Source organism: Haliotis rufescens, unplaced genomic scaffold (genome assembly GCF_023055435.1).
Source record: "Haliotis rufescens isolate VD_foot unplaced genomic scaffold, xgHalRufe1.0.p SCAF_13, whole genome shotgun sequence".
Taxonomy (NCBI): domain Eukaryota; kingdom Metazoa; phylum Mollusca; class Gastropoda; order Lepetellida; family Haliotidae; genus Haliotis; species Haliotis rufescens.
Genome location: NW_025963813.1, coordinates 9,521,095 through 9,545,848, shown reverse-complemented (window position 1 = coordinate 9,545,848; position 24,754 = coordinate 9,521,095). Strand labels below are relative to the sequence as shown.

The 24,754-nt window shown below is 38.2% G+C and overlaps 2 protein-coding genes across 7 annotated transcripts in view; one reads left to right on the top strand and one right to left on the bottom strand.

Annotated features, from left to right (window-relative positions):
- The window catches only part of LOC124115175 (WD repeat-containing protein WRAP73-like), a 58,794-nt gene extending 49,090 nt beyond the window's left edge, over nt 1-9,704 (bottom strand). Inside the window, exons 1-5 of one of the 2 annotated variants that reach the window (XR_007220332.1) lie at nt 9,357-9,703; nt 8,659-8,754; nt 8,492-8,548; nt 7,668-7,784; nt 657-729 (exon numbers count right to left, since the gene is read on the bottom strand). Coding sequence is in view for 1 of the 2 variants with exons in the window: in XM_046476074.2 (XP_046332030.2) it covers nt 657-729; nt 7,668-7,784; nt 8,492-8,548; nt 8,659-8,754; nt 9,357-9,425 (412 nt within the window). In the remaining variant the exon portion in view is untranslated. Of the gene's footprint in view, nt 1-656; nt 730-7,667; nt 7,785-8,491; nt 8,549-8,658; nt 8,755-9,356 lie in introns of both variants that reach the window. The other variant, XM_046476074.2, reaches the window with a different exon arrangement.
- Nucleotides 1-24,754, top strand: part of LOC124115174 (cellular tumor antigen p53-like) — a 68,317-nt gene that overhangs the window by 21,982 nt on the left and 21,581 nt on the right. The window contains exons 1-3 of one of the 5 annotated variants that reach the window (XM_046476071.2): nt 9,924-10,077; nt 15,952-16,074; nt 17,051-17,201. In XM_046476071.2, the coding sequence (XP_046332027.1) occupies nt 15,974-16,074; nt 17,051-17,201 (252 nt within the window). In that variant the 5' untranslated portion in view covers nt 9,924-10,077; nt 15,952-15,973. Of the gene's footprint in view, nt 1-9,923; nt 10,078-15,951; nt 16,075-17,050; nt 17,202-24,754 lie in introns of those variants that run through there. The other 4 variants (XM_046476070.2, XM_046476069.2, XM_046476068.2 and 1 more) reach the window with 4 other exon arrangements.

Below are 24,754 nucleotides of genomic sequence, written 5' to 3'. Positions count from 1 at the left end.
ACTAAGATCTGATTTTACTGAGATAGGTAGGTCTCATGTTGCAAGTATCCTAAGGGCCAGGAGTACTGCAGGTGTTTTACAGGTGTAGTCATACACAACCCTGATACAGGTTAGGCCATCTTTTTAACTTACTTGATGGATCCCCAAGGCTATTTTTGTTGAAATGGAAAAATAGTATAAATCTGAATTTGCTCTTTTTTTCATCCCACCAAGAAGCTGATAGCATATTGCACCCAAAAAACATTTCCTAAACAAAACCCACTGAAGTTGACAAATAATAGACATGGGAAACAAAATAAAATTTGTTGTTGTTGTTCCTCAAATTGATAGGATGCAAAGATGCACAACAATGTTCCCGCTTGATTCGTCAGGTTTGCATGGCTGTGTTGCAGGCTCTCCCACATTAAACCGTATTTATATTTTTATACCATCCGACCGGTAGTGGAGGAAAAATATGAATTGCATTTTGTTTTCCCCACCTACCGACAGGTAACATTCGTTAAACAAGTAAAAACAATGTGGCCCACAGACGACACTAGAGTTTATGTTTGCCGGTACTCACAGCAAAGTCAGATAGTTTTGATGGTTGGGAGGTGGGAAATAAAATAAATGAATAAGGCATTACAGACTTCTCTCCCATGAAAATATGAACCTACCTTTTTCACATTGCTTTGGATATCGGATGTAGGACACAGACTTGGTAACGAGAGACCAGACTGTGATTCGAAGCTACAAAACAAAGCAAAGCAAAGCTTAGTTGATTTGGGTCTGGTATGCAAATAATTTCTAACATTCCAAGATGCTTTTAATCATGATAAAATCAGCATCAGAACAATCAATATGACAATCGTACAAATGTCATCGTACATTGTAGCATTGGAAGATGCTCATAATATCAACCACTAGTTTGTCTGGTCCAGACATGATCGATTTGAGGCTACCGAATACTGCAGCATTAAACAAACTTAACTAATGACCAGATATTGCTGACATACATCCTGGTACAAGCTACTGATACGCGATACGCTATAAAAAATAATCAGTGATCTTGGCAATTGTGGGACACTTGCAAACCAGGCATCTTTGAACAATGTTATTTTTACTCCTTAAAGGTTTCTTTAATTTGGTTGGTCTGTGGATCGTATTTCTGATATCAGTTGGGAAATGTATACCCTGAACTTTGAAATCAATGTGCACATCAATATATTCAGAGCTACAGATAAGCTGTGTATATGCGTAAAATACCCCTAAAAAATGTTTCATGCATTAAATCAAAAACTCAAATTATAATAACACCACACGTAAATACTCAATGAATCTTTTTCAGCATATTTACAAAAGAGCTAATTTCTGAAACACAATTACGAGCTAATTTACTTTCTGAGTCAAGCCAATAGTTAGAACCATTATATACATCTAAAACACCATTTTATTTTTTTTTAAATCTCAAATTGTTTACATATTTTTGGAAAAACCCAATAGAGTGATGAATAGACAAGTGAAAAAATATTGGTTACCCAATGAAAAATGTAATAACCCACTTAAAATAGAAACCTTCGAGTAAAAACTCAATTTTTCAAAAAGTTATCTGAAACTCTGATATATTGCATTGCCACAAAGAACCCAGCTGATCATGAGGACATCGATTTAAATCAGTATTCTACATACAACAGCATATTTTGATAGTAAAGCCATCGATCTCAAACTGACTTTGAAACACAACGCTTCTGTGTAAGCTTTAACTGTTGGATGTAGTATCATGCCGGGGACAGAACTCAAACACGATGGCATCACGCTACATGGCAGTGTGTACTAACGACACAGGAGTCTCAACTTCTGATAAAAACAACAAGATATATAAAGAATTTTTATGGAGGAGGGTGTTTGACATATAAAAAGCACACCATTTCATCATCTAAATCAGAAGTTGAACATCCCTGTGGGATCTGCATTACCTGGCCTCCAATAGTCTCCCCAGAACTTAAGTCAAAATGCATGATTATCATCCTAACCAGTGCTAGAAATAAAGGTGTGTGTGTGTTTGGGGTATCAGAGCTCCAGATAGGCTGCGTATCTGCGTAAAATACGCATCAGAAATGCAGAAATACACAGTATAATAAAATCCAAGCGTATTAAATACGCAACGAACATTACAGATACGCTACAAAAATAAAACTTGTGCGTATCATCAAAATATTATGAAGTAACCCTGCGTAATTGATTAGCAAATCAGCAACTTATTTTGAATTATAAACGGGCATTCCGTCAACCTTGCCAGACTCCACGATGACAGTTACATCATGATCATTTGCCATCACACTTTTTAAATAAGATGAATAGTGTTTTTAAATGTGTAAAAACTAGTGGGTAACAGAAATTTGAATACCCAGATAAAATTACTGATACCCAACGATTTTAAAATGCATGGGTAAAATACCCACAACACCAAAAGCTTATCTGGAGCTCTGGGTATTGTCGTACACTGGATGGAGGTGGGCTGCCTATGAACCAAGGGGACCCCAAAGGTTTATACTGTTTGGGTCATGACAATAAGTAACAACACTAAATTAATGTGAGACTGCTGGTCCAAGACTATTAAATTCAGAAAGGACTGGTGACATTTCCCAGTGGACTTCCACTTTTACTAGCTGCACACTCTGCACCATATTTCTGCTGACTACAGAAACTGAAAATAAATTTCTAACCATACTATTTTAAATGCTTAATTTCTAAACGAAAAATAACACTTGCATACTTATCACGTTGTGTCATACTTATTCAGAGAATAACAGGTTTGTTTGCACATGCTATTAAATTCACTGAATTCAGTAATCTTCACAACAAAAAATCAACAGAGTCTGTATATGTAGAAACCTGTGTAACTAAACTGCAGTCCAACAAACCAACACTCAGCAACAGAACAATCTAGGACTAGGTAAGATATTGATAAGTCTACAAAAACTTCAACTGACACTAATCCCCCAAACAAGTTTTTACTTTTTATAAAGCCTCAACAAAGGTGAAATTACACTGACTATCCCCTTTAAAAAGATTCAATAAATCACAATATCATTCATAACTGTGACAATCATATCAATACACATATCCGGGTAATTCATAGTTCGATAATATGCTGGGATGTCTCTGTCAAGCCACCCCAGTGTCACAGGGCGCTGCAAGCCATCGAGGTTATTAAAGGAGCTTTCCCTGGAAAGGGGCAAGAGCGACACAGATTCCCAGAAAAGGGGGCGGGGCGGGGCACTGTTATAATACCAGGCCCTCACCATGTTTACTACCTATTACATGTCATAGGCTAAATGGCGTCCCACATGTTTTACATTACCATACCACTCTCAAAATGTGATCCCTTCATAATCTGTAGTCTTTGGACAGGATTTTTTTACATTTTCTTTTTCATTTGTCTTTTACAATGATGTTTTACAGAGGGGAAAATCTGTCCAGTGGAAACTCTGCAAGGAGGTAGTCCACAAGGAAATGTCACTAGCCCTTCATTAATTTCACTAGTTTCAGACAAGCAGATTTATGTAAATTTCGAAACAAGGTTGATTTTTGCACTGGTCACAAAGTTGACTGAAACCTTGAATTAATCAGACGCAACTTTAGAACTTTAAATCTTCAAAGACCAATATGGAGAAGCAGAAATAGAAAGAAAAATCCTATCTCCAAATATATGACCATTCACTTTATGTCTTGTCAATTCCATTGAGAAACTGCAGTTCTATTCCCCGTACTGACAGATTGACATGATGTAAAATGGGGTTTAACATGTTTGTACTAGTCTGGACTGTTATGATTTTATTGTGCTAGACCACTGAGACCACTAGACCACTGCCGCCCGCAGCTTAACATGGATACCCCACTCAGACACAGTATATTAACTCAAGGCTGACTATTCCTTGATTTATCCCCTTAATGCCAAGCACCAGGCAGGGTAACAACAAGTACCACATTCTAAAATGGTTTATGGTATGATGTGACAAGAGGATTGACGAATGACCTTCTACTCTCTGGGCATACACTCTATCCACCAGACCACTGGAGCAGTCGATGGAGTGATAGAGTGAGTGAGTATGGTTTTATGCCACTTTTAGCAATTATCCAGCCATACAACATCAGAAGTACACAAAAATGAGCTTAACATATTGCACCATGTAAGGAATCGAACCCGAGCCTTTGGCGAGATGAGCAAATGCCTTAACCACTTGACTATCCTGCCCCTCTCTTCCAATCAAATGCTGAAATTGTATTGGTTTCTTTTGAAATAAAAATATTACTTTTCACGTGTACAAGATTATATTTGAAGATTTAAGGTAACAGAAACTATTCTAAGGAAATGAAAACTTATAAAAAAACATGTTCATGCTGGAATGCAACAATGCATTTCCCGAGCTATTTACACTGCTGTGAAAGTAGTTGGTTCATAGGGCCATTAGAATCTACTTCACACAGCTTAGCAGTTGTATTTCATCGAGAAAAACCTTTCAGGTGTATGAAAGAACAAGGCTGTGATAGATTTCATCTTTCTGGTATATTTTAAGGTATGTCCTTTTCACAAACAACATTTTCATATAAGAAGTTCATTTTATTCAACATGTTCAAAGTAGTCTTGACAGTGTTCAGCGCTAACACTGGTCAGCAAGTCTGAGTCTAGTAGATCTTAATGACCAGTAAAATTAAATAAATGGTGGTTCGGTGGTCTAATGTTGTCTTGGGGACCAATTAAGTAGATTAATTTTACAGCTTTTGCAGAGTTAGAAATTGGCAGTCGTCCTGTAGTCCTTGCCAAACTGCCCAATAGTTAAGGTATCATAAGGACAAGTAGAAATTTATCATTCATAAGGGTTTTGCAACATGTTATGATTATAAGGTTGATAGCTCGACTGTAAACTCTAAACAACACCAGCACCATAAACAACCCTGCATGGTGCAGTGGTTCTCTTCTGGACTGGTTTCTCAAACTGATTACACCCATCACTTGTTTCTATAGCTACTTGTCTTGTTACACACACTGTCTGGGAAAAGGGGAAAAGTTGACCTGTTGCAAAGCAAGCAATCCCCTGAAGTTAACCAGCATTAACGTGTTGTTTTGTACTGCCATTTGGCAAACATTGAGCTTGTACAACTAGAATAAAGTAATCAGAGCTCCAGATAAGCTGCGTATCTGCGTGAAATACACATCAGATATGCAGAAATATGCAGTAAAATAAAATCCAAGCGTATCAAATAGCAATGAAACTACAGATACGCTACAAAAATAAAACTTGTGCATATTATCAAAATATTGTGAAGTACCCGGTAACCCTGCATATTCGATTAGCAAATCAGCAACTTATTTTGAAATTATAAACGGGCATTCCGTTACATATGGATCATTTGCCATCACACTTTCTTGTGGAAGTATCGTGGTATTTTTGAGTCCTATAAAGCTCTCGAACCCACACGGCACCAGTTTGCAGGGACTAGATGAATAGTGTTTTTAAATATTTAACTTAAATACCCATATGTGTAAAAACTAGTGGGTAACAGAAATTTGAATACCCAGATAGAATTACTGATACCCAATAATTTTAAAATGCATGGCTAAAAAACCCACAACACCAAAAGCTTATCTGGAGCTCTGAGTAATACTATTTAAAGGACCTTTTGGTCATCACCATTGTGTCCATTAGACACCCAACAGGTCCAGTAGGTTTTCAACGTCCTTTTGACCACTGACCAGAGCTGTAGATGAGCTGTGTTTTTGCGTAAAATATGCATTAAATAAACCGAAATACACAGTAACATCAAATCCCTGGCATATAAAAAATTCAACAAAAAATGCAAGAACTAAACCTAATGGGTACATTCCAACTGTCAGATGTAACAACTGCATATCAGCCATTGCAAAATTCATTTACCGACAGTCACATTCAGTAAAACATGTGTATACTGCAATTCATTTGCATTGAAATGATTTACAGGAATTGTTACGAAACAAGTTTTTTAAGTTAAAATACATAAATGTAAAGAAACATGCGTACAAAACAATTTGAACACCCACTAAAAATTGTGGATACCCAATCAAAATAGAAAACCCTTGGTAAAATACCCACATAACCAAAGGTTTATCTAGAGTTCTGTCACTGACAAATTTCGGTCAGCATCAAACACTTCAATCATTTTAGTGAATTCTTTACTGGTCTGTCAGATTTCTTCTAACATTCACATTGCTCTTAGAAAAGTAGTTTGTATTACATTATTAAATTAAACTAGCTGTTTCATAATGTGAGAAAAAAATAATTAATGATAAACTTTATTGCTTAACTTAAAATAAATGTTGTTCATAGTCAGGGCAGAAAAAAAGGTGTGGTAATTTGGACACAATGTTTGTCGGATCAGCTGGATCAGCAACAGGCAATTATTTCCAACCAGTTTCTCAACATGTGAGAGTGAGTTGGGCTTAATGCTTTGAACGGTATTCCAGTTATATCCTGGTGTGTCAGCTAATGTGGGAGGAAAGCCCAAAGTGATGCAGGTCTCAGACGTTTACCATTTCGGTGAAACTCACGGGCACTGGTATGGTGCTGAAAAACCTAGAAATATAATTGGGGCAAACTGGAATTCGAACCTATAACCTGACTTCTGACAGAGCTCAGCTAAGCAGCGTATTTGCGTAAAATACCCCCCAAAATATTCAAAACCCAATTGCTTTCAATTAACTTGCTTACAGAAATGCATGCTTTAAATAAAAAACTCAAATGTATAAAAACAGCACGCATAAATACCCAATGAAGCTTTTTCAGCATGCGTACAAAGGAGCTAATTTCCGAAACACAATTACAAGATAGTTTACTTTCCAAGTCAAGCCTATATATTTAGAACAGTTATCATGGTGATGTACATCTAAAATATTTTTTCATTTTTTTTTTTAAACCTTAAAATATTTACTCTTTTGGGGAAATACCAAATAGAGTCATGAATAGATGAGTGAAAAAATCTTGGTTACCCAATGAAAAATGTAATAAGCAAATTAAAATAGAAACCCTAGAGTAAAAACACAATTGCTCTAAAAGTTATCTGGAGCTCTGTGTCTATCACAGCCGATAAAGGGAAGTTTCCCTGTTCTGGCGTGCCTAAGCTACAGAACTCTGCACATTAAATTGCAGCGCCTTAGACGACTTGGCCTGAAGGACATACAAATATCTCTTTTGAGGCGACACATCCCAGTTTAATGACGTCAGGTAGCGAGGTAGGAAATTATCCAGACCGACAAATGATTGTGGACAGATTAATGTACATTAAAATCAAATCTTAGAGCTCGCTGTCACTACCCAAAGATCTGAGGACATCCCAATACGGCTCACATCACAACAGCCTTTAGCGAACTTTGCCCGACAAATGAAATTACCAACAGGAAGTCACCAATCAGAAAGCAACTTTCTCAAGCTTTACAGCACTAGTTTCAAACTAAGACATACCAGATTATGTTTTGATAAATATTTTTACAAAGTTCTCGATTCAAAATATGAAAACTGAACAAACGAAATTCTGGACTGTCTCACTGATGGCCAAAATTACATGGCAGTACTTTCCACAGGCTATAGAAAGTATATCAAGGATGGGGTTGCCAAAAGCCTTTATAGAGTTGTTCGACTATATTTACTCACATTAAAATCAGCTGTTGTGAGGATATGTCGACCATCAGGGCTCCATCGTACAGCACTCAGCCCTGCCGAGCCCTCATCAATCTTACAGTTCCATTCTGGCTGTTCTATGGACCATACCTGAAACATGGTGAGGTGTTGCGGGGTTAACATTGTATTCAAAATTATTGCACTTATATAGCGGCATGTGTGCGTGGATGCTTTTACTTGTCTTGACTACTGCTGGATTTATTGTGCTACCCCACTGAGATACCATGCCGCAGTTTAACATGAATACCCTAACTCAGACACAGTATACTTGCTCCGAGCCGACCAGGGTAACAAAAAGTATCATTGATTATAATTGGTAACTATTATTTTGTTTATATTCCACCAAAAATACCTGTCTTTGTCATGTCATAATTTGATTTTCTTCATAGCATTCTTGATTTGCCTGAGTGACTGCATATTAACTATGAGTGTGTTTAGGTACTTTTTTGGATGAAGCTTTTCACATAATCAAAAGATCTGAACATCATTGTACATAATTATCTATGTACATGCCTCCTGCAGTACAGACAGGAATCCGGATTAGAATAGGTCTTCAGCAACCCATGCTTGTCATAAAAGGCAACTAACGGGATTGGGTGGTCAGGCTTGCTGACTGGTTGATGTATGTCATTGTATCCCAAATGCGGAGATTGATGTTCATGATGTCACTCACTGCATTCTTTGGTCGAGATTTGATTATTTACAGACAGCCGTCATATAGATGAAATACTGCTGAGTGTGGCGTTAAACAACAAAGAGACAGGGAAAATATAAAATGTGACATAAATGTTGCATACCTGCACAATGCCTCTCTTAAACATTCCACAGAGGATGAAATCAGAATCAGCTGACCACTGAAAATATAAAAAGCAATTTCAGTAATAATCTGAGGAAGAGTGTATTATAATAATAAAGTAAGAAAGTATAAATATTAATTATTATCTATGAAATATCCTTGCTGTACCTCAATGCACTGGATGCCATCAAGACAGGAATACAGATGTTGTATTTGCAATGTTTCAACATCTCGAATCACGAGCCTGTAGTCTGTGGCTGATGCCTGCAATGAAACAAGAGTTATTGCCCTTTGAAAACAATTGCAAAATTAACGATTCAAACTACTTTCAACTTAACACATTTGTAATATGTGATGTATGTAAAATGTGAACACTTTACCAAGCAGTATGTATTAAACGGTTTTCTCACAGAGATAAACAAAACTTGACAAAGATAGAGGGGGGGGGGGGGGGGGGGGGGGAATTCAAGTTTCAATTTCTGCAGACAATGTTAAATTTTACAGCGGTTTCTACAACAGAATGATTTGTACTAGATTGAATCTACTTTTACCATGAAAATTTACAAAGTAAAGTTACTGTGTTTATTTTGTGGCTTTAATCCAAATTGATACAAATAGATCTAATGGTTGGAACTTTCAAAAGATGCACACAGTCGCTGGGCTGTCGACTACATTGATTATTAAAACAGTTTCCTTTGAAAACGTAAAAACTAAGTGAAGTTGGTCATGTTTCTCTGGCATACTGACAAGTATGACTTTGAATAAGAACATAAACCGAGGGCGCAAATGTTTGTTGATATCACGAAATTACAAGAACATGACTTGACAGTCGAGGTTTTAGTTTAAAAAAAGTGTATTCTTCTTACCAAGTATTTGCCATCAGGCGAAAATTTGCACAGATGATGTGATTGTCTAAACAGCTCAGAAAAGTTCATGTCTAGTGTCCTCAGGAGACCAGATTTCGCTGAATATTCTTCAATGCAGACGAACGAAGTGTTGCAAGTGACAACATGTGAGAGCCGCCATTTTGAAAAAGGCGCCAAAATACCTCTCGTTGTGATCTGAATCACAAGGTGATAATCGTGTTAGTGCAAATTAATGTGACTTTATTAAAACAACGTAATTAAATTGTCATAGGAGATTAACAGATTAGTCACGTTTGTTGTGAAAACATCGTCTCTTAGAACAAAAGGCCAAAGCGTGCACGGCCTAAATGACCTGTTAACTGCGCGCACCTGTTTCTCCGCGTTGTAAATAGTCCATTGTTTCGTTAATTAGAATATGTATTGTTGTACTAAAAAGGTATTACATTACAAGCTTAGACAACAATTAGCTAACAATGCACACAAAAGCAATGCGATGTGCTGTGGTGCGTTATTTCCCGTTAGCCAATACGGAAACATTGGCGTAGTAATATTTGTCGAGACTATTTGCATTGGAAGCATTACTGGATCAGCACGTGGGTAATGACTAGCGGTAAATTCAGGAACAACTTGTTGACCGATTATTTGGAGATCTATTGGCATTCACCGTGTGTGATGTGATTGCACTTTTAGAAACAGCTTGCACAAACAAATCTACATCTTCGTAAGTATTCTTACTTATCGTTCACTGTTGATCGATTTATTTGATGGAAACCCTCAAAGATTTGACTAAACATGGCGTCCATTTTCACCATGTATTTCCCGATGTCATGTTTGCGATTTCCATAGAATTTGTTGTCACATGAACATATAGTTTGAAACGTGCATGATCAACTGTTACTGCTCTTGGTGACATATTTTATAGAAGGTACAATGTTCGGAGTAGGATGTGTAATAGTTTGACGTTAGCACGTGCATGCAATGTTTACAAAATATGCACTAGAATGCAAAAAGTGGAACTCCGTTAAATTTTTCAAACGATTGTGTTGACTATTTTTGCAAACTAATCTTGCACCAAACTTAATGCAAACGTACTCGTAAATGTATATATTGTGTAGATATTGAGTAATTAATATGAACACTAACGTGTTTGTGTTGCACGCATCGATGTTTTCTGATCATTCTTGGGCAATTGCATTCCTTTCTATTGATTACATCTTCTCATTTTGGCATGTTTTAAGTGTATTGGAATTCCTAACATGAACATATTGGTATTTAGCTGTTTACATGATTGAAATTTGGATCGTTTTACATTTTATTAAAAATTGTTTCATTGAATCATTTTAATCAACAACATGTAGACAAATGACAAAGATGTTATTGACAGTGAGACATTTATAGTAAAATAATCTGCATTTATATATGGGGATAATCCATCAGTTTCTTGAATATTAAGGTATGATCATTGATCTATTAGGATTTGTTCATTTACAAGCAACTTTATTTAAGTTCCATTTTTGCAATTTTGAGCAAATATTTCACATTCCTACATTATAGTATGGGAATTTCATTGTATTATTTTATTTCCAGGGCTTGAGTCAATAAGGACCAGTTTATGTGCCTAAAATGATATAAAAAACAGATTACAATATAAGTCCCACAATGTGCAATGATCAGATGAAACACTAGCTGTGTAAGTTGCTATTACAATAATGCTTCCAAGCACTGCATTGTAGATATCTCTTTCAACATCATGCATTTCTCATTTAACCAAATATTAATCAAACCTTTGCAATCAAAAGCAGCTTGGTTTTGGCTGTTTGCAAACTCTGCATTCTTAAATACACCCACCCTCTTCCAGGTATACTACTGATTATGAATGAAGCACAAGCGGTGACCTACATTCCTGTGTGTATGTGCAGGCATAGCTTTCTTCCTGAATATTGTCAGCTTTAGAACATGTAACCACCTCTTGAATAATTTCAAGGTTCATAATATCGGGGTGGTGCGAATGTCTTTGTATTTGAACTGAAGTTGATTATTTCTGCGGGATTATGCATTCAACACTTGACTGCATAATGTTGTCAAGTGTTTATTTACAGCTATGAGAACCTGTTTCTCTACAAGATGCTGCTGGTATGATTACTTGGAAATTGTTAAAGATTCCAAATGGCTGTAATTGCATGTTATTGATATTATTCCATATGGTGGTGATGTTGAAATATTTGGAAGATGCAAGGGTTGTTATTGTTTAGCATTGATTGTCGTTGTCATCATCATAATTATTTTTCAATCTGTAACACATTTAATGTTTTGAAACGATTATGAAGATAATAGCCTAATAATAAATGAACTTGACATCTTCAATTAAAGAATTCTACCTCCTTGATTCTGAATACAAAGTTGCAAGTCATGTGGTTTGTAAATCTTTACGAACAGGTGAAATATCTGTAAACCATCCTTTTTCCACTGGCCATAATCATGATAATAAATAAAACAAATTTCAGCAGCCATTGTAAAGATCAAATTGTAAGTTCTGTCATGTGACATGATTGCATGGAGTAAGGGTGTGACACACAATAACTCCATAAAGGACATGCAAAGTCCAAATACATTCTTTGATGGTGTTTGAAGTTAACACCCAAGCTCTTTTTTCAACGTTATGTTCTAAATGAAATGGATATTAAATGACAGGGTAAACAAAAGTTTATGGATAACAATAATACAAGTGATGTTTCGGTCTTTATGTCGTCCAGCAAATTCCTGTCAAACAATAAATATAACATGCCCTTCTTTATCTGAAGGTAATAGAGAAAGTGTTTTCAGTCTCAGTGTAAGGCAAAGGTTTCCTCTTCATGTGACCTTTGAAATGGTGGCATGTATTACTGTCCATAACGACATCTGATCCAGATTAGGTGATCACTAAAACTAAAGATACTTCTTAAGGGAGAAATTGAGACAGAGACATGTTTATTTGGGGTGAAACAATACATCAAGAACACGATCCATATCACAATACATAGGTCACGATATGATACATGTCGTGATAAGCATATTCACATCAAAGTGCTTGGAGGGGTGGTCGGGTAGCCTAGTGGTTGAAGCTTTCGCTCGTCACACCGAAGGCCCGGGTTCGATTCCCGACATGGGTACAATGTGTGAAGCCCATTTCTGGTGTCCCCTGCCGTGATATTGCTGGAATATTGCTAAAAGCGGCGTAAAACCATACTCACTCACTCAAAGTGCTTGGAAACTTCTGGACTATAAGTATTTCAGAGTATTTCTTGTTCAGCAGGCTTTTGTTAGAAGTGAACTTGAAAAACGAATTGCAACACATTTTGCGATAACTGACTGACAAAAACACTAGGGGGTCATTAAACGAGTAGTGATACATTTTAACAAGTGTATCGCCTTGTATCAATACAGAAAAAAAATATGTATTGTGTATTATATCATTGCATGAGAACTAGCGATGCACCAGACCACCTCCGTGGTCTAGTGGTAGAGTGGCCGCCCAGAGAGTGGAAGGCCCGGGGTTCGATCCCCGGGCGCATCATACCAAAAGACGTTAAAAGATGGTACTTTGTGTTGCCCTGTCTGTTGCTCGACATTAAGGGGCTAAAACAAGGACTGGTAGGCTCGGAGTCAGTATACTGTATCTGAGTGGGGTATTCATGTTAAACTGCGGCATGGTATTTCAGGAAGCTAGCACTATAAATCAGCATCAGTCCGGACTAGTACAAGCAGACATACGAACACGCATGCATGCATGCACATCACTATATAAGTGCAATAATCTTGGACATGACATTGAACCCAAATTCACCTCACCTTGAGGCACCAGTGCACCAATGTATGGTTTCAACCCTTATGTTTATCCTGCTTGAATTGAACTTCTACAGGCACTTGGTGTTATATGTAACTAGCTATGTATTTAAGTTTGCTTATGCTTGTTAATGTAATTCTGTTAATCAGAAACATGAAACAATTTGGACACCTTAATTTGGCTCACTTGCTTTTGTAAATTATTCTTAGCTGTAATAATATACTTTGATGTGGCTTGTGAATCAAATCAGCTTTACAGTTAAAAAAATGATATCATCCATTGTTGTGTATTACATGCATGCAAAATGATAATTGTTGCAGATGATTTGGATGCAGAAGTGCATGGCTGTTTGAATCATTAAATTAATGAAACTACTAGATTGCATGTTGCATTTTATTGATATTTGTATTCTAGTAAGAATTACACTTAATGTTACTTGGACATGCTGAATAAGCATGTTCAGGGTGTCAGTGCTTGATTTTCATTACTTCTATTATTCAAGAAATTAACGACGAGTGGGAGTTATTCATTGTACAATAAAACACTGCAGGTAGAATAAATCATGAGGGGCTGGCTGCACCCCTCATGGTTTATTCTCCCTGCATTGTTTTATTGTATGATAAACGACGACCAAAAGTAATTTTTTTCTTATATGAGACATTTGTACAGACTTTTTAAAAATGTAAAAAAATTGTACCAGCTTTGAATATTTAAATAATGACGACTCCCCGAGTACAATACGAACAATCCGAACGCGGTAATGTCAGGGGGTGTAAGTTTGGTATTCTCAGTTGATTATCTGCACCTCTTCTCCCATTACAGTTTGTCACATTTCTCCTACATTTGGGTGTGATTGTTCGTCCATTGCATTCATCTGCCATGTCCACCTACATCTTTGGGGGAGCAGCTCAATAGACACTTCCCACGAAAAAATAACGCCATAAAGTTACGAGCTCATGTTCAAATCTCCAGAAATATCGTCATGATAGAACAATGTTTTATCGTGAAATATACCATGCTCCGTTCTTCATTGTTTTTTTGCAATTTATGATGTAGCTATCTTATATTAGCTTATAGGGTGCAATTAAACTAGTATGCATAAAACATACACCAAGTGCATGTAAAAAATTCACTTTTGTCTGACTAACCCTTATTTGTCCAATGTTTTGAACACACACATTGTCACTCAATACCCCTAAGCTTTGTCTGTCATCAGAGATTTGCCAGTGTGCCATGCGTTCTGTAAAAGGCCACTATGCTTGTCGTAAGGATCGGGTGGTCATACGCATGTCATCGTATCCCAGTTGCGTAGATTGATGCTCATGATGTCAGTCACTGGATTGCATGGTCCAGACTTGATTATTTACAGACCTCCGTCATATAGCTGGAATATTGCTGAGTGCAGCGTTAAACAACAAAGAAAGACAGAAACAAGCGATAAATTATGGGAACCGGGTTCATTCAACCTCATATTGTCTGGTGCAACTATGTTTTCATGTCAGTATGCACCTTCGACAAGACATGCTTAAGACTCCTCAGCATCAATAAAATTCTTTGAAATTAAGTGAACTGTGACAAAGATCACTAGTCTGGCACCTCTATGTTCATGAAATGGTTCCCCAAAATTTTATTACTAAGGATTCTCCAGTTTTTTAAATAGATTAAATAAATCCATGAGGTGTTCTCTAATGATCAATCTAAAACATCCTCCAGTAACCCGACAATTAAGATGGTGATATGATTCAGCAGCGGCGAAGCGTTGCACGTTAAGCATTGCTCATTTATATTGCATATGCTAATACATTGTGCGTGCATGTGTGTGTTAAGGTATTGAACTGTACTCAAGGTAGTATTCCAAATAGATGGTAAAGGATTATTCCAATTAAGCCTTCACAGGTGTCAACAAAGGGAGATCCTGTCATTAGATTAATGGGATCAAAATGATTTAAAGTCTAATCATTAATTTAGGTTGTGGCTCCGGGCTCACAGTTGAGGTTTATGGTTATGGGTGAATGATGTGATGGAAGGAGCCAGCACTGCTGTAGATTGATCGGAAGGTTTTTAAGAAAGTCTACTGTCCTAAACTGGAGTGCAAAAACAACTCAATGATGTTCTAAATTCTACAATCCCTGAGTTTACGGGTAACATCCCGCAGGACAGTGCTAATTTCTATTGTTACACCTTCTGTTGAAACTATTGTTTTCATTTCCCTCTGTAACAGGACTCGAAACAGGAAGTGACTGATTTTCAGACATTAAATTTCTAGGTCACGTATTAACAGACATCGATCAGACTACATCACCTTATAAGGAAATATGTGAAATTCATCACCCTATTTGCAGCTACTTGTTGCAGTAAATGTTTAGTGTTTAATTTCACATTTATATAGTCGTGGGCTTCAGTCTCAATGCTGTTAGGTGACACAGGTGGCCCAATCGTCTAATTCACCGCTCAAGCGTGCCTGCAAACTATGGTCATTGGATCAGCACCCGTTCCACCCTGATTATTTTTCTAGGTCAGCACCCTAATCATGCTTGTGGGTATCAACAAAGTGGTAAACGTCTAAGACCTGCTTCACTTTAGGCTTTCTTCCACATGATACAATGTGATACAACTGAAATAGTGTTCCAAGGGGCGTTAAACCATACCAAACACTTTACTGAGTTTCAGCGTACCATTGGCTTTTTACATGGATTTCAAACTCATAAAAGCCTTTAGTTCATTTCTATCTATTCAACCATCAAGTTTTTGACAAACTGATTTTATTTTCAGATATGGTAAAATAGTCGTACCCATGTCGCAGCTCTCGGCAACAAGCACTCCGCCAAACCCGCCCATGTCACAAGATACATTTGATTACTTATGGAACACGTTAGGAGAATGTACAGAAAATGGGTAAGTACACCTTGAGATGAACGAGCCTTCTTTGTGTTGGCCAGTCCACTGAAGCATTCATGTCAGTGAGCAAACCTATATATGGAACCAATCAAGACTATATGTCTCAATACGAGATTGAAAAACAGATAGTTGAGTGTGATTACTTGTGTGGAAAATGAAATATGAACCAAAGTGGCATCATCTGCATGCCATGGACAGATAGAACATGTTTCCCCTGGGGGGATTCCGGGTTGGAAATGGTCCCCGGCAGCCTGTGCCCGCTGTACGAGGCGACTTGATGGATGGGTTGACTTGGTTGATGGCGTGTGTCACTGTACCTGACGGTTTGGATTAATGTTCCTCAGTCACTTGTTTGTCTGGCCACAACTTGTCATTGTATCCCAATTGCATGGATCGGTGCTCATGATATCAATCACTGGGTTGTCTGGTCCAGACTCAATTATTTACAGACCGCTGTCATATAGCTGAAATATTGCTGAGTGAGGCGTAAAACAACAAACAAATAAAAATGATTATTTACAGTTCACTGGGATATGATTAGATCACTACAAGTTCGGCATTGGGTAACAAACACAAAATGTTACATAAACATCCTCATGTTACCTAAGGTTACCTAGGCCCATTAATCATATGACTAACACAATTGATGACTCGATCAAATTATTTTCTTCTACTTGAGATCAACAGGAGCCTTAAGAAATACAACAATAACAACTCTTTTTTCACCAAAAAGTTTATTTTTCAAAATTCAATAATACAAAAAGAACAAATAATTTTTTTTTGCTATTAAGTAATTGAGATCTGACCCTCCATGAACAGAGACTGAGATTGGTGTGCAGTGTGTGTTTTTCACCCACTAAGACTTTGGTTTGGAAAGTTTGGAACATCTATTCATTCTTTGATTTGTCACTTGTCTTCACTGATATATTTTATGTACACACCAAACGCTGGCTATAATGTATTTATTTGTCAGCATTTTTTCCAGGGAGTACACACATATTTCATCGAAAGATCTCGACTATCAATATCATGACAATGAAGACGAAACTGCCACATTCCAAGTCGAGCGCTTCCAGATCCAGAACCACGCTGCAGATGCTTCCATCAATGAACTGGTCAGTAAAGTAGGTGTCACTTTACTCTCTCTTCACCCAGTCCCACAAACCAGCTGGGGGCGCAACCCCTCCTAAGACATTTTACATCAGCCTTTCAATTGATTTTCACATTGGGGCAAAATTGAAACATTGAGAACTGGTTCAGAATTATAGCCCTCAAATGCTTATAGTCAGTGAGGACTTGCATCATAAGATTGTTACTTGTCTTAAGCACAATTTTGTAGACTCGGGCTAGTGGGCAGGTTGAACATGTTGTATCCCAAATAGCGATTAGCGCTGAAGGACACCCCTACAGATATCTCTAGTCTTTATTTATTTATATATGTTTGTTTGTTGTTTAACACCGCACACAGCAATTTTCCAGCTGTATGACAGCGGTCTGTAAATAATTGTGTCTGAGTGATTGACATCATGAGCATCGATCCACGCAATTGGGACACGATGACATGCATCTACCAAGTCAGCGAGTCTGACCAACCGCCTCTTGCGACAAGCATTGTTGCCTTTTACAGCAAGCATGGGTTGCTGATGATCTATTCTTCACAAACAAACAAAATGATTCTTCTCAGCAAGTCTTTTGCATAGATCTAATTTCAAAATTGCAGCCTCAGCACATTTAGTCAAACGAGCTGGTAAGCATGTTTTCCTGAGTACAAAGATAGGGGGTGATGTGAGGTGAAATGGGGTTTAACGTCGCGTCCAAGATTATTGCACTTATATAGCGACGTGCATGTACGTGTGTGTGGCTGCTTGTACTAGTCCGGACTGATGCCGATTTATAGTGCTAGCACACTGAGATACCATGCCGCAGTTTAACATGAATATCCCACTCAGACACAGTATACTGACTCCGAGCCGACCAGTCCTTGTTTTAGCCCCTTAATGCCGAGCGCCAGACAGGGTAACAACAAGTACCAGCTTTTAACGTATTTTGGTATGACGCGGTCGGGGATCAAACCCCGGACCTTCCGCTCTCCGGGCGGACGCTCTACCACTAGACCACGGAGGCGGTCACAAAGATAGGGAAGTCTGAGTGCAATGTAACTAGGTGTCCCAGGCTGTAATTGGGATGGTATGCAGCATGCAAGTCAAGTACTGGAGGTGATGCCACTTGTTTCAATAGTAGAAGAACTGTGTTTGGTTTGATGGCTATTCTTACGTTGAACAAGTATTTGAAACCCTGGATTTGATATGTTTCCTTATAGATTATTATATTGCCGTGTATTGCTTATTCATTTCAGTGTCTAAATGAATTGGGTTGTAGATGGAAAACAGCCATTAAAATATGCATGGTTGATCAATTTGCAATGGAAATGCAAGTAGATCTGTCTTCCTTGAATGTTGCCTCAGGATGCATGTTGTCCTGAGTTGTCATGACCTAGGTCTGTTGCCATGGCTTTGGTCTGTAGTTGTCATGACCCAGGTCTGTGGTTGTGGGTTGTCATGACCCAGGTCTGTGGTTGTGGGTTGTCATGACCCAGGTCAGTGGTTGTGGGTTGTCATGACCCAGGTCTGTGGTTGTGGGTTGTCATGACCCAGTTCCATGGTTGTGGGTTGTCATGACCTAGGTCTGTTGTCATGACTTTGGTCTGTAGATGTCATGACCCAGGTCAGTGGTCTGTAGTTGTCATGACCAAGGGTCAGTGGTTGTGGGTTGTCATGACCCATATCTGTGGTTGTGAGTTGTCATGACCTAGGTCTGTTGTCATGACTTTGGTCTGTAGTTGTCATGACCCAGGTCAGAGGTTGTGGGTTGTCATGACCCAGGTCAGTGGTTGTGGGCTGACATGACCTAGGTCGGTGGTCTATAGTTGTCTGTTGTCTAGGTCTGTTGTCATGGAAGGACACAACCAAGATCAGTGGTCGTGGGCTGACATGACCCAGGTCAATGGTCTGTAGTTGACACGACCCAGGTCGGTGGTCGTGGGCTGACACAACCCAGGTCAATGGTCTGTAGTTGTCATGACCCAGGTTGGTGGTCTGTAGTTATCATGACCCATGTCGGTGGTCTGTAGTCGTCATGACCCAAGTCAATGGTCTGTAGTTGTCATAACCAAGGCCTGTTGTCATGGGTTGACATGACACATATCTGCCGTCTGTAGTTGTCGTGACACAGGTCGATGATCAGTAGTTGTCATGACACAGGTTGGTGGTCGTAGGTTGACATGACACAGGTTGGTGGTCGTAGGTTGACATGACACAGGTTGGTGGTCTGTAGTTGTCATGACACAGGTCAATGGTCTGTAGTTGTAACGACCAAGGTTGGTGGTCGTGGGTTGACATGACACAAGTCTGCCATCTGTAGTTGTCATGACACAGGTTGGTGGTCTGTAGTTGTCATGACACAGGTTGGTGGTCTGTAGTTTTCATGACACAGGTTGGTGGTCTGTAGTTGTAACAACCAAGGGATGTCCTCAGGTCGTTGGTTGTCATGACCCAAGTTGTGTGTTGAAGAGGAGGCAAATAATAAATATCTTCTGTTTTGTTGCGACAGTGTTCCCATGAATATGTACAGTGTTTAGGATGTGCTTCTGAAAGCTCTTGAACATGATTTGTGAGTCCCGTGAAGATTCCGGGGTAGAATAGGTCTTCAGCAACCCATACTTGCCGTAAAAGGCGACTATGCTTGTCGTAAAATGTGACGAACAGGATCGGGTGGTCAGGCTCGCTGACTTGGTTGATACATGTCATCGTATCCCAATTGCGTGGATCAATGTTTATGCTGTCAATCACTGGATTGTCTGGTCTAGACTCGATTATTTGCAGAACGCCATCATATAGAAGGAATATTGCTGAGTGCGTTAAACAACAAACAAACAAACATGATTTGTGATGTCCATACTTTTATATATAGCACAATGAACTTGGATCTCTTATCGTCTACTTGCAACAGCAATATATTACATGTGCAATATGTGAAGTTGGCCGTTAAATATAATTAACTTCAAATGTTTCAAACAAAAGAAATACCAAAATACCCAGGATGTAAAAGTTTCATGGCTCAAAAAACAGCATTTGTTAAATTTTGAGGATTTTCTTCATTTACAAATATCTATTGTATGGAGCAACTTGGCCGCTTGACCTAAACCAGAGCTTATATAATTCTGTTCGGTCTAGTGATTTCAGGTAATGATAGTCCTCCATCAGAGAAAAAAAAAACCCGAAAAAAAAGAAAGAAGAAGTACTGAAAGAAAAGTCCATAGATGTGTACAATCTCATTAAAATCAGATCTTAGGTCTGACGTGACCCGTAATGGGATGTCCTCAGATCTTTGTTTAGCGGCAGCGAGAACTAAGATCTGATTTTAATGAGATTGTAGATGTGTAGTAATTCAATCCTCCTGATAGGCAAGTCTAGGTATGTGGACAGTACAAGGACTCCAGTCTCTTACATTGACAACTTGTTCTTTTTACTTACATCATCTAGAACTTAAGATGTAAGCTTATAATTATTGCCTTAGAGTCTTGTGCAAGTCAAGTCCGGGGCTTGTAGAACAGCATCTTCAATGTGATCTCAGCTGCAATAATCTTTCTGTATGTACACAGGTGTGTTGTTACGTAGATCAGTGGTACCTTCGATGTAGACAAGCATCTGGATGTAACTCACACATTCCATATTACAGCACACCTGTTGACCTACTTGTGGCCGTGAGAGGTCACCAGTAGCTGTAGTGAACAGCGCTGACCTCTACGGCAGTTTAGAAATATCTACTATAGCTTATCAATGTGCAAATAAACCATTAGCCTGACTTAGCTCCATTTCGTCAATAGGTTCCCAATTTTATTAGAAGTCGGGTTGACAAGTAGGGTTTGAGTTGGGAAAATCATGTCCTGTTGTACGTGTCCTGGCTGTGACATATTAATGGTCGCTTGTTGATGCAAAGGACCGGTAGTCACAAAGGCTTTAGAACAGATTATATACCCAGTGGCGGTCCCCGACTTGTTTTTGTCAGCAGTCCGAATAACGAAAGGATTGAAAAATATTTCCGGAAGGGAAAAAATAGGATTGTTATTGATTGGAAAATTTAGTATCTCTATGTCAACTAAAACATAACACGATATATTGATAAATAACAAAATTGGTTATTCTGTCTGTGTGCATTTTTATCTATAACTGCAGGTAATCATCTTATGGTAAATAAGAACGAGGCTGGGCCATTAAATGTTCATATTTGAATTTTCTATTTTCTTATTGTCCATCTTAATCTGAGAGATCTTAACAAATGTAAGCATTTTGGGGCAGTGAATTACCAATTTAGTATTGATAATCCTAATCTCTATTAGTACAGTATCAACATTCAGAAGTTATCAATAACGTAATGTATGATGACGTCCCCAGCTAAAAGTTTTGATAATGATTAATGAAAGAAAACTATATACCATACACCAGGTCTCAAATCTGTTCTATTTCAAGGACATTTTCTATACTGTGATGTAGAAGAATGTCCAAGCAAACCTGATGGAAACGTCCAGATTGCAAAATCACTGCGCATTGGGCTGTTTCGGTTTGAACCCAATCTCCATTTGAATCGGGTAGTCAGACTCTTTGACTTGGTTTTGATGTCTTTGTATCCCAATTACATAGACCGATGCTTTTGGTGCCAATCGTGGATTGTCCAGCCCAAACTGATGTTATACCTGGAATATTGCAGTGCAGTGCAGTGTTAATCATACCATCAATCAAATGAAGAAAAGTGTCCATAAAATAATTCTTGACAACCAGACCTCCATGTAAATCCATCCACTGGTCCTTTATTATATTGAGGCCGTCAAATCAGTGTGTGTCATGCCGCTTGTCTCGTGACAAGTGAAAGTCTGAAAGGACTAGTAGTCTTCCAAAGTCGAGTTTTTTTAGACAGACGATGACATGGATGTATTGCGTCTACCACTGTAGAGTGTTGGGGGAGGCAGGCCGAAAAAATCTTTTGGTTTCATGACTGACAATGTGAGCTAAGGTAGTGCAACTACTAGACTTACAACTAGTCTCTGAAATGAACGTAGTTTACAACAAAACAGGTGTTTATTTATCGTTTTTTAAATAATTAAGAGGAGCCAAGAGACTTTCTTCATTTTCAGAACTGCAGTAATCTAGACTTGCCAAATATTATGTACTTGTATGGGCTGTATTAGAAATATTTATGTCAGGGTCTGTATGTCAGACTATAGAATTGCATTTGACCATCAGTATATTGACAAGCATAATTGTAGCTCCCAAACTACTGGGCGTATCATTATCAAGTTTCAATGTGTATGTTCATCGTCACATCAAAGACAAGTGTTTTAAAATATTCAAGATGGCCGCCAGTACATATAGCCTCCTCTTGGATGATCATTGGACATAGTGCTGGGTTAGTACCTGAGTACCGGTAGGTTGTAAATAACTTGATATTCATAATGTTCCATTTTGAATATTTTGAAAATGGCTACCAAAGGAGCATTCAGAAATGGCTAAACTATTGAATGAAGCACACTTAATATCTTTAGTGATTCAGTGTTTGTCACAGGTCAGCAACTGAAGGATTTCGTCATTACTTTATCACAAGTTAATTTTAGATCTGCCAAAGCAGGCGTTGACAAGTTATGTGGGTCCTCTTGGCTTAAGACATTCTCAAACACATCGGCTTGGTGTAAAACCAACTAATATAGGATAGCATTGAGTCATGTCATTCATCAGTGATTTGACTGAGAATATCTAGCAATGCACTTTTCCATTATGATCCGTTAGCCTAATGTGTTTTCAACAAAGTTCAGTAATCAAGTATGGTATTATGAACTCAAATAGTCAAAGCTGGAGACCAATAGGTTTGTGCATAAAATCATTCTTTGTTTGGTTTCTACATCAGCCTCCTGTAAGCAAGTACCATATTCGACGTAGTAAGCGCCCAGGGCGCTCTCAAAAAACAGAGTTGAAAGATAAATTTTGTGGTTTATGCTGACAGCCTCAAATGTTTATGTACGACAGATATATTTTTCCAGAATTTAATTGCCCATAATTGAGGGTGCATATTACACACGAGTGCGTATTATACACGAATAAATAGGTCTTGTGTACATTGATCAATCGGTAGGGGTACTAATTGGGATTGTTCACTAGCCAATATATTAGCAAATATTGCCGTGGGGGCTTATTAGAGCGGGGCGCTTATTACGTCGAATACGGCATATTTAAACAACCATTTAGTTCCGGGATTAGTTCTACTGGCTTGAATATTGATAAGTATCATGAGCACAGTTTAGATAGTCTGAAGCTTCTGATGTATACATACAATGACCTTCCCACACCACTGACACGCCCACAATATGGTGTCAATGGGAAGGAACAGCACACCTGGTATCTTTATCTTTCCTACTTGATCACCACATCAGGTTATATGTATCCATGTTAAGCACAGTTTTGACTTGGAGATATGGCAATGGCATCATCTTGTCAACAAATCATCAAGAAATTTACCAAAAAAAGGTTCATGATTTTAAACAAACTTCTAAAAATGCTTGCTCTATTTATGCACATTGATCAAAGCTGATCAGGGTACACGGATCAAGTTTGAGCACTCACAAAAAAATATTAATTTGGGAGAAATATGGAAAATAAAAATATGTTTTTAAAGGATACTTTAACCATTTGGGGGGAAAATCACTTATTTTTGACTAGACAGTGAAGTAGAGGCATGTGTGACTCTGTGAGCTGTGACTCTGTGAGCTGTGACTGTCTTACGTTGTGGACACATCTCCCTCTTGCTGCAGGAATAGTTGGGAAGTGCTGTTATATACAGCTTCAAGTTATAGTGATCTGTCAGTTAATTGAAATAATAGAGCTGTGTATTGACCTGAATTTTGTATTGCAATATATTGCCATATATTATTATCATGAGTTAATCAGAGTTATACCCTGTATTAATGTCCGATACCATGAGTCAGTGTCCCTCACTATTTTTGATAAAGATATTTTTAAAAAACAACCAAGAAATAAATCTGACATCGTCAGAGGCAAGTTGTATCAGAAAGATACTATTTTCCATCTCAATATTGATTAGGAACACATAAATATACTTATTTATATTTGCCCCAATATATTGCTACATTTACAAACATATCTCAATACGTATAGCTGAAGATTTGCTGAAGATTTGCACCACATCATACCTGTAATACCGCACACCCTTATGAAACAACAAGTGAGAAAGAGCGAGACCAGTGTATGTTTTAAGAGTGAGTGAGTGAGTATGGTTTTACGCCGCTTTTAGCAATATTCCAGCAATATCACGGCGGGGGACACCAGAAATGGGCTTCACACATTGTACCCATGTCGGGAATCGAACCCGGGTCTTCGGCGTGACGAGCAAACGCTTTAACCACTAGGCTACCCGACCGCCCCGTATGTTTTAAGAGGGGGAAAGTGCTGAAGTATATAAATATGTGTGTTTCTCTCTGTCGGCCGTGATCTGGTTTTACTGAACTTTGAAAAAGAGGAAAATGAATCTTGTTGTAACACTTGATGATCAACATGATCAGTCGGTTTGGATTATCTATTCATCAAAGAGTTTTTGACATTTCCCAACACCA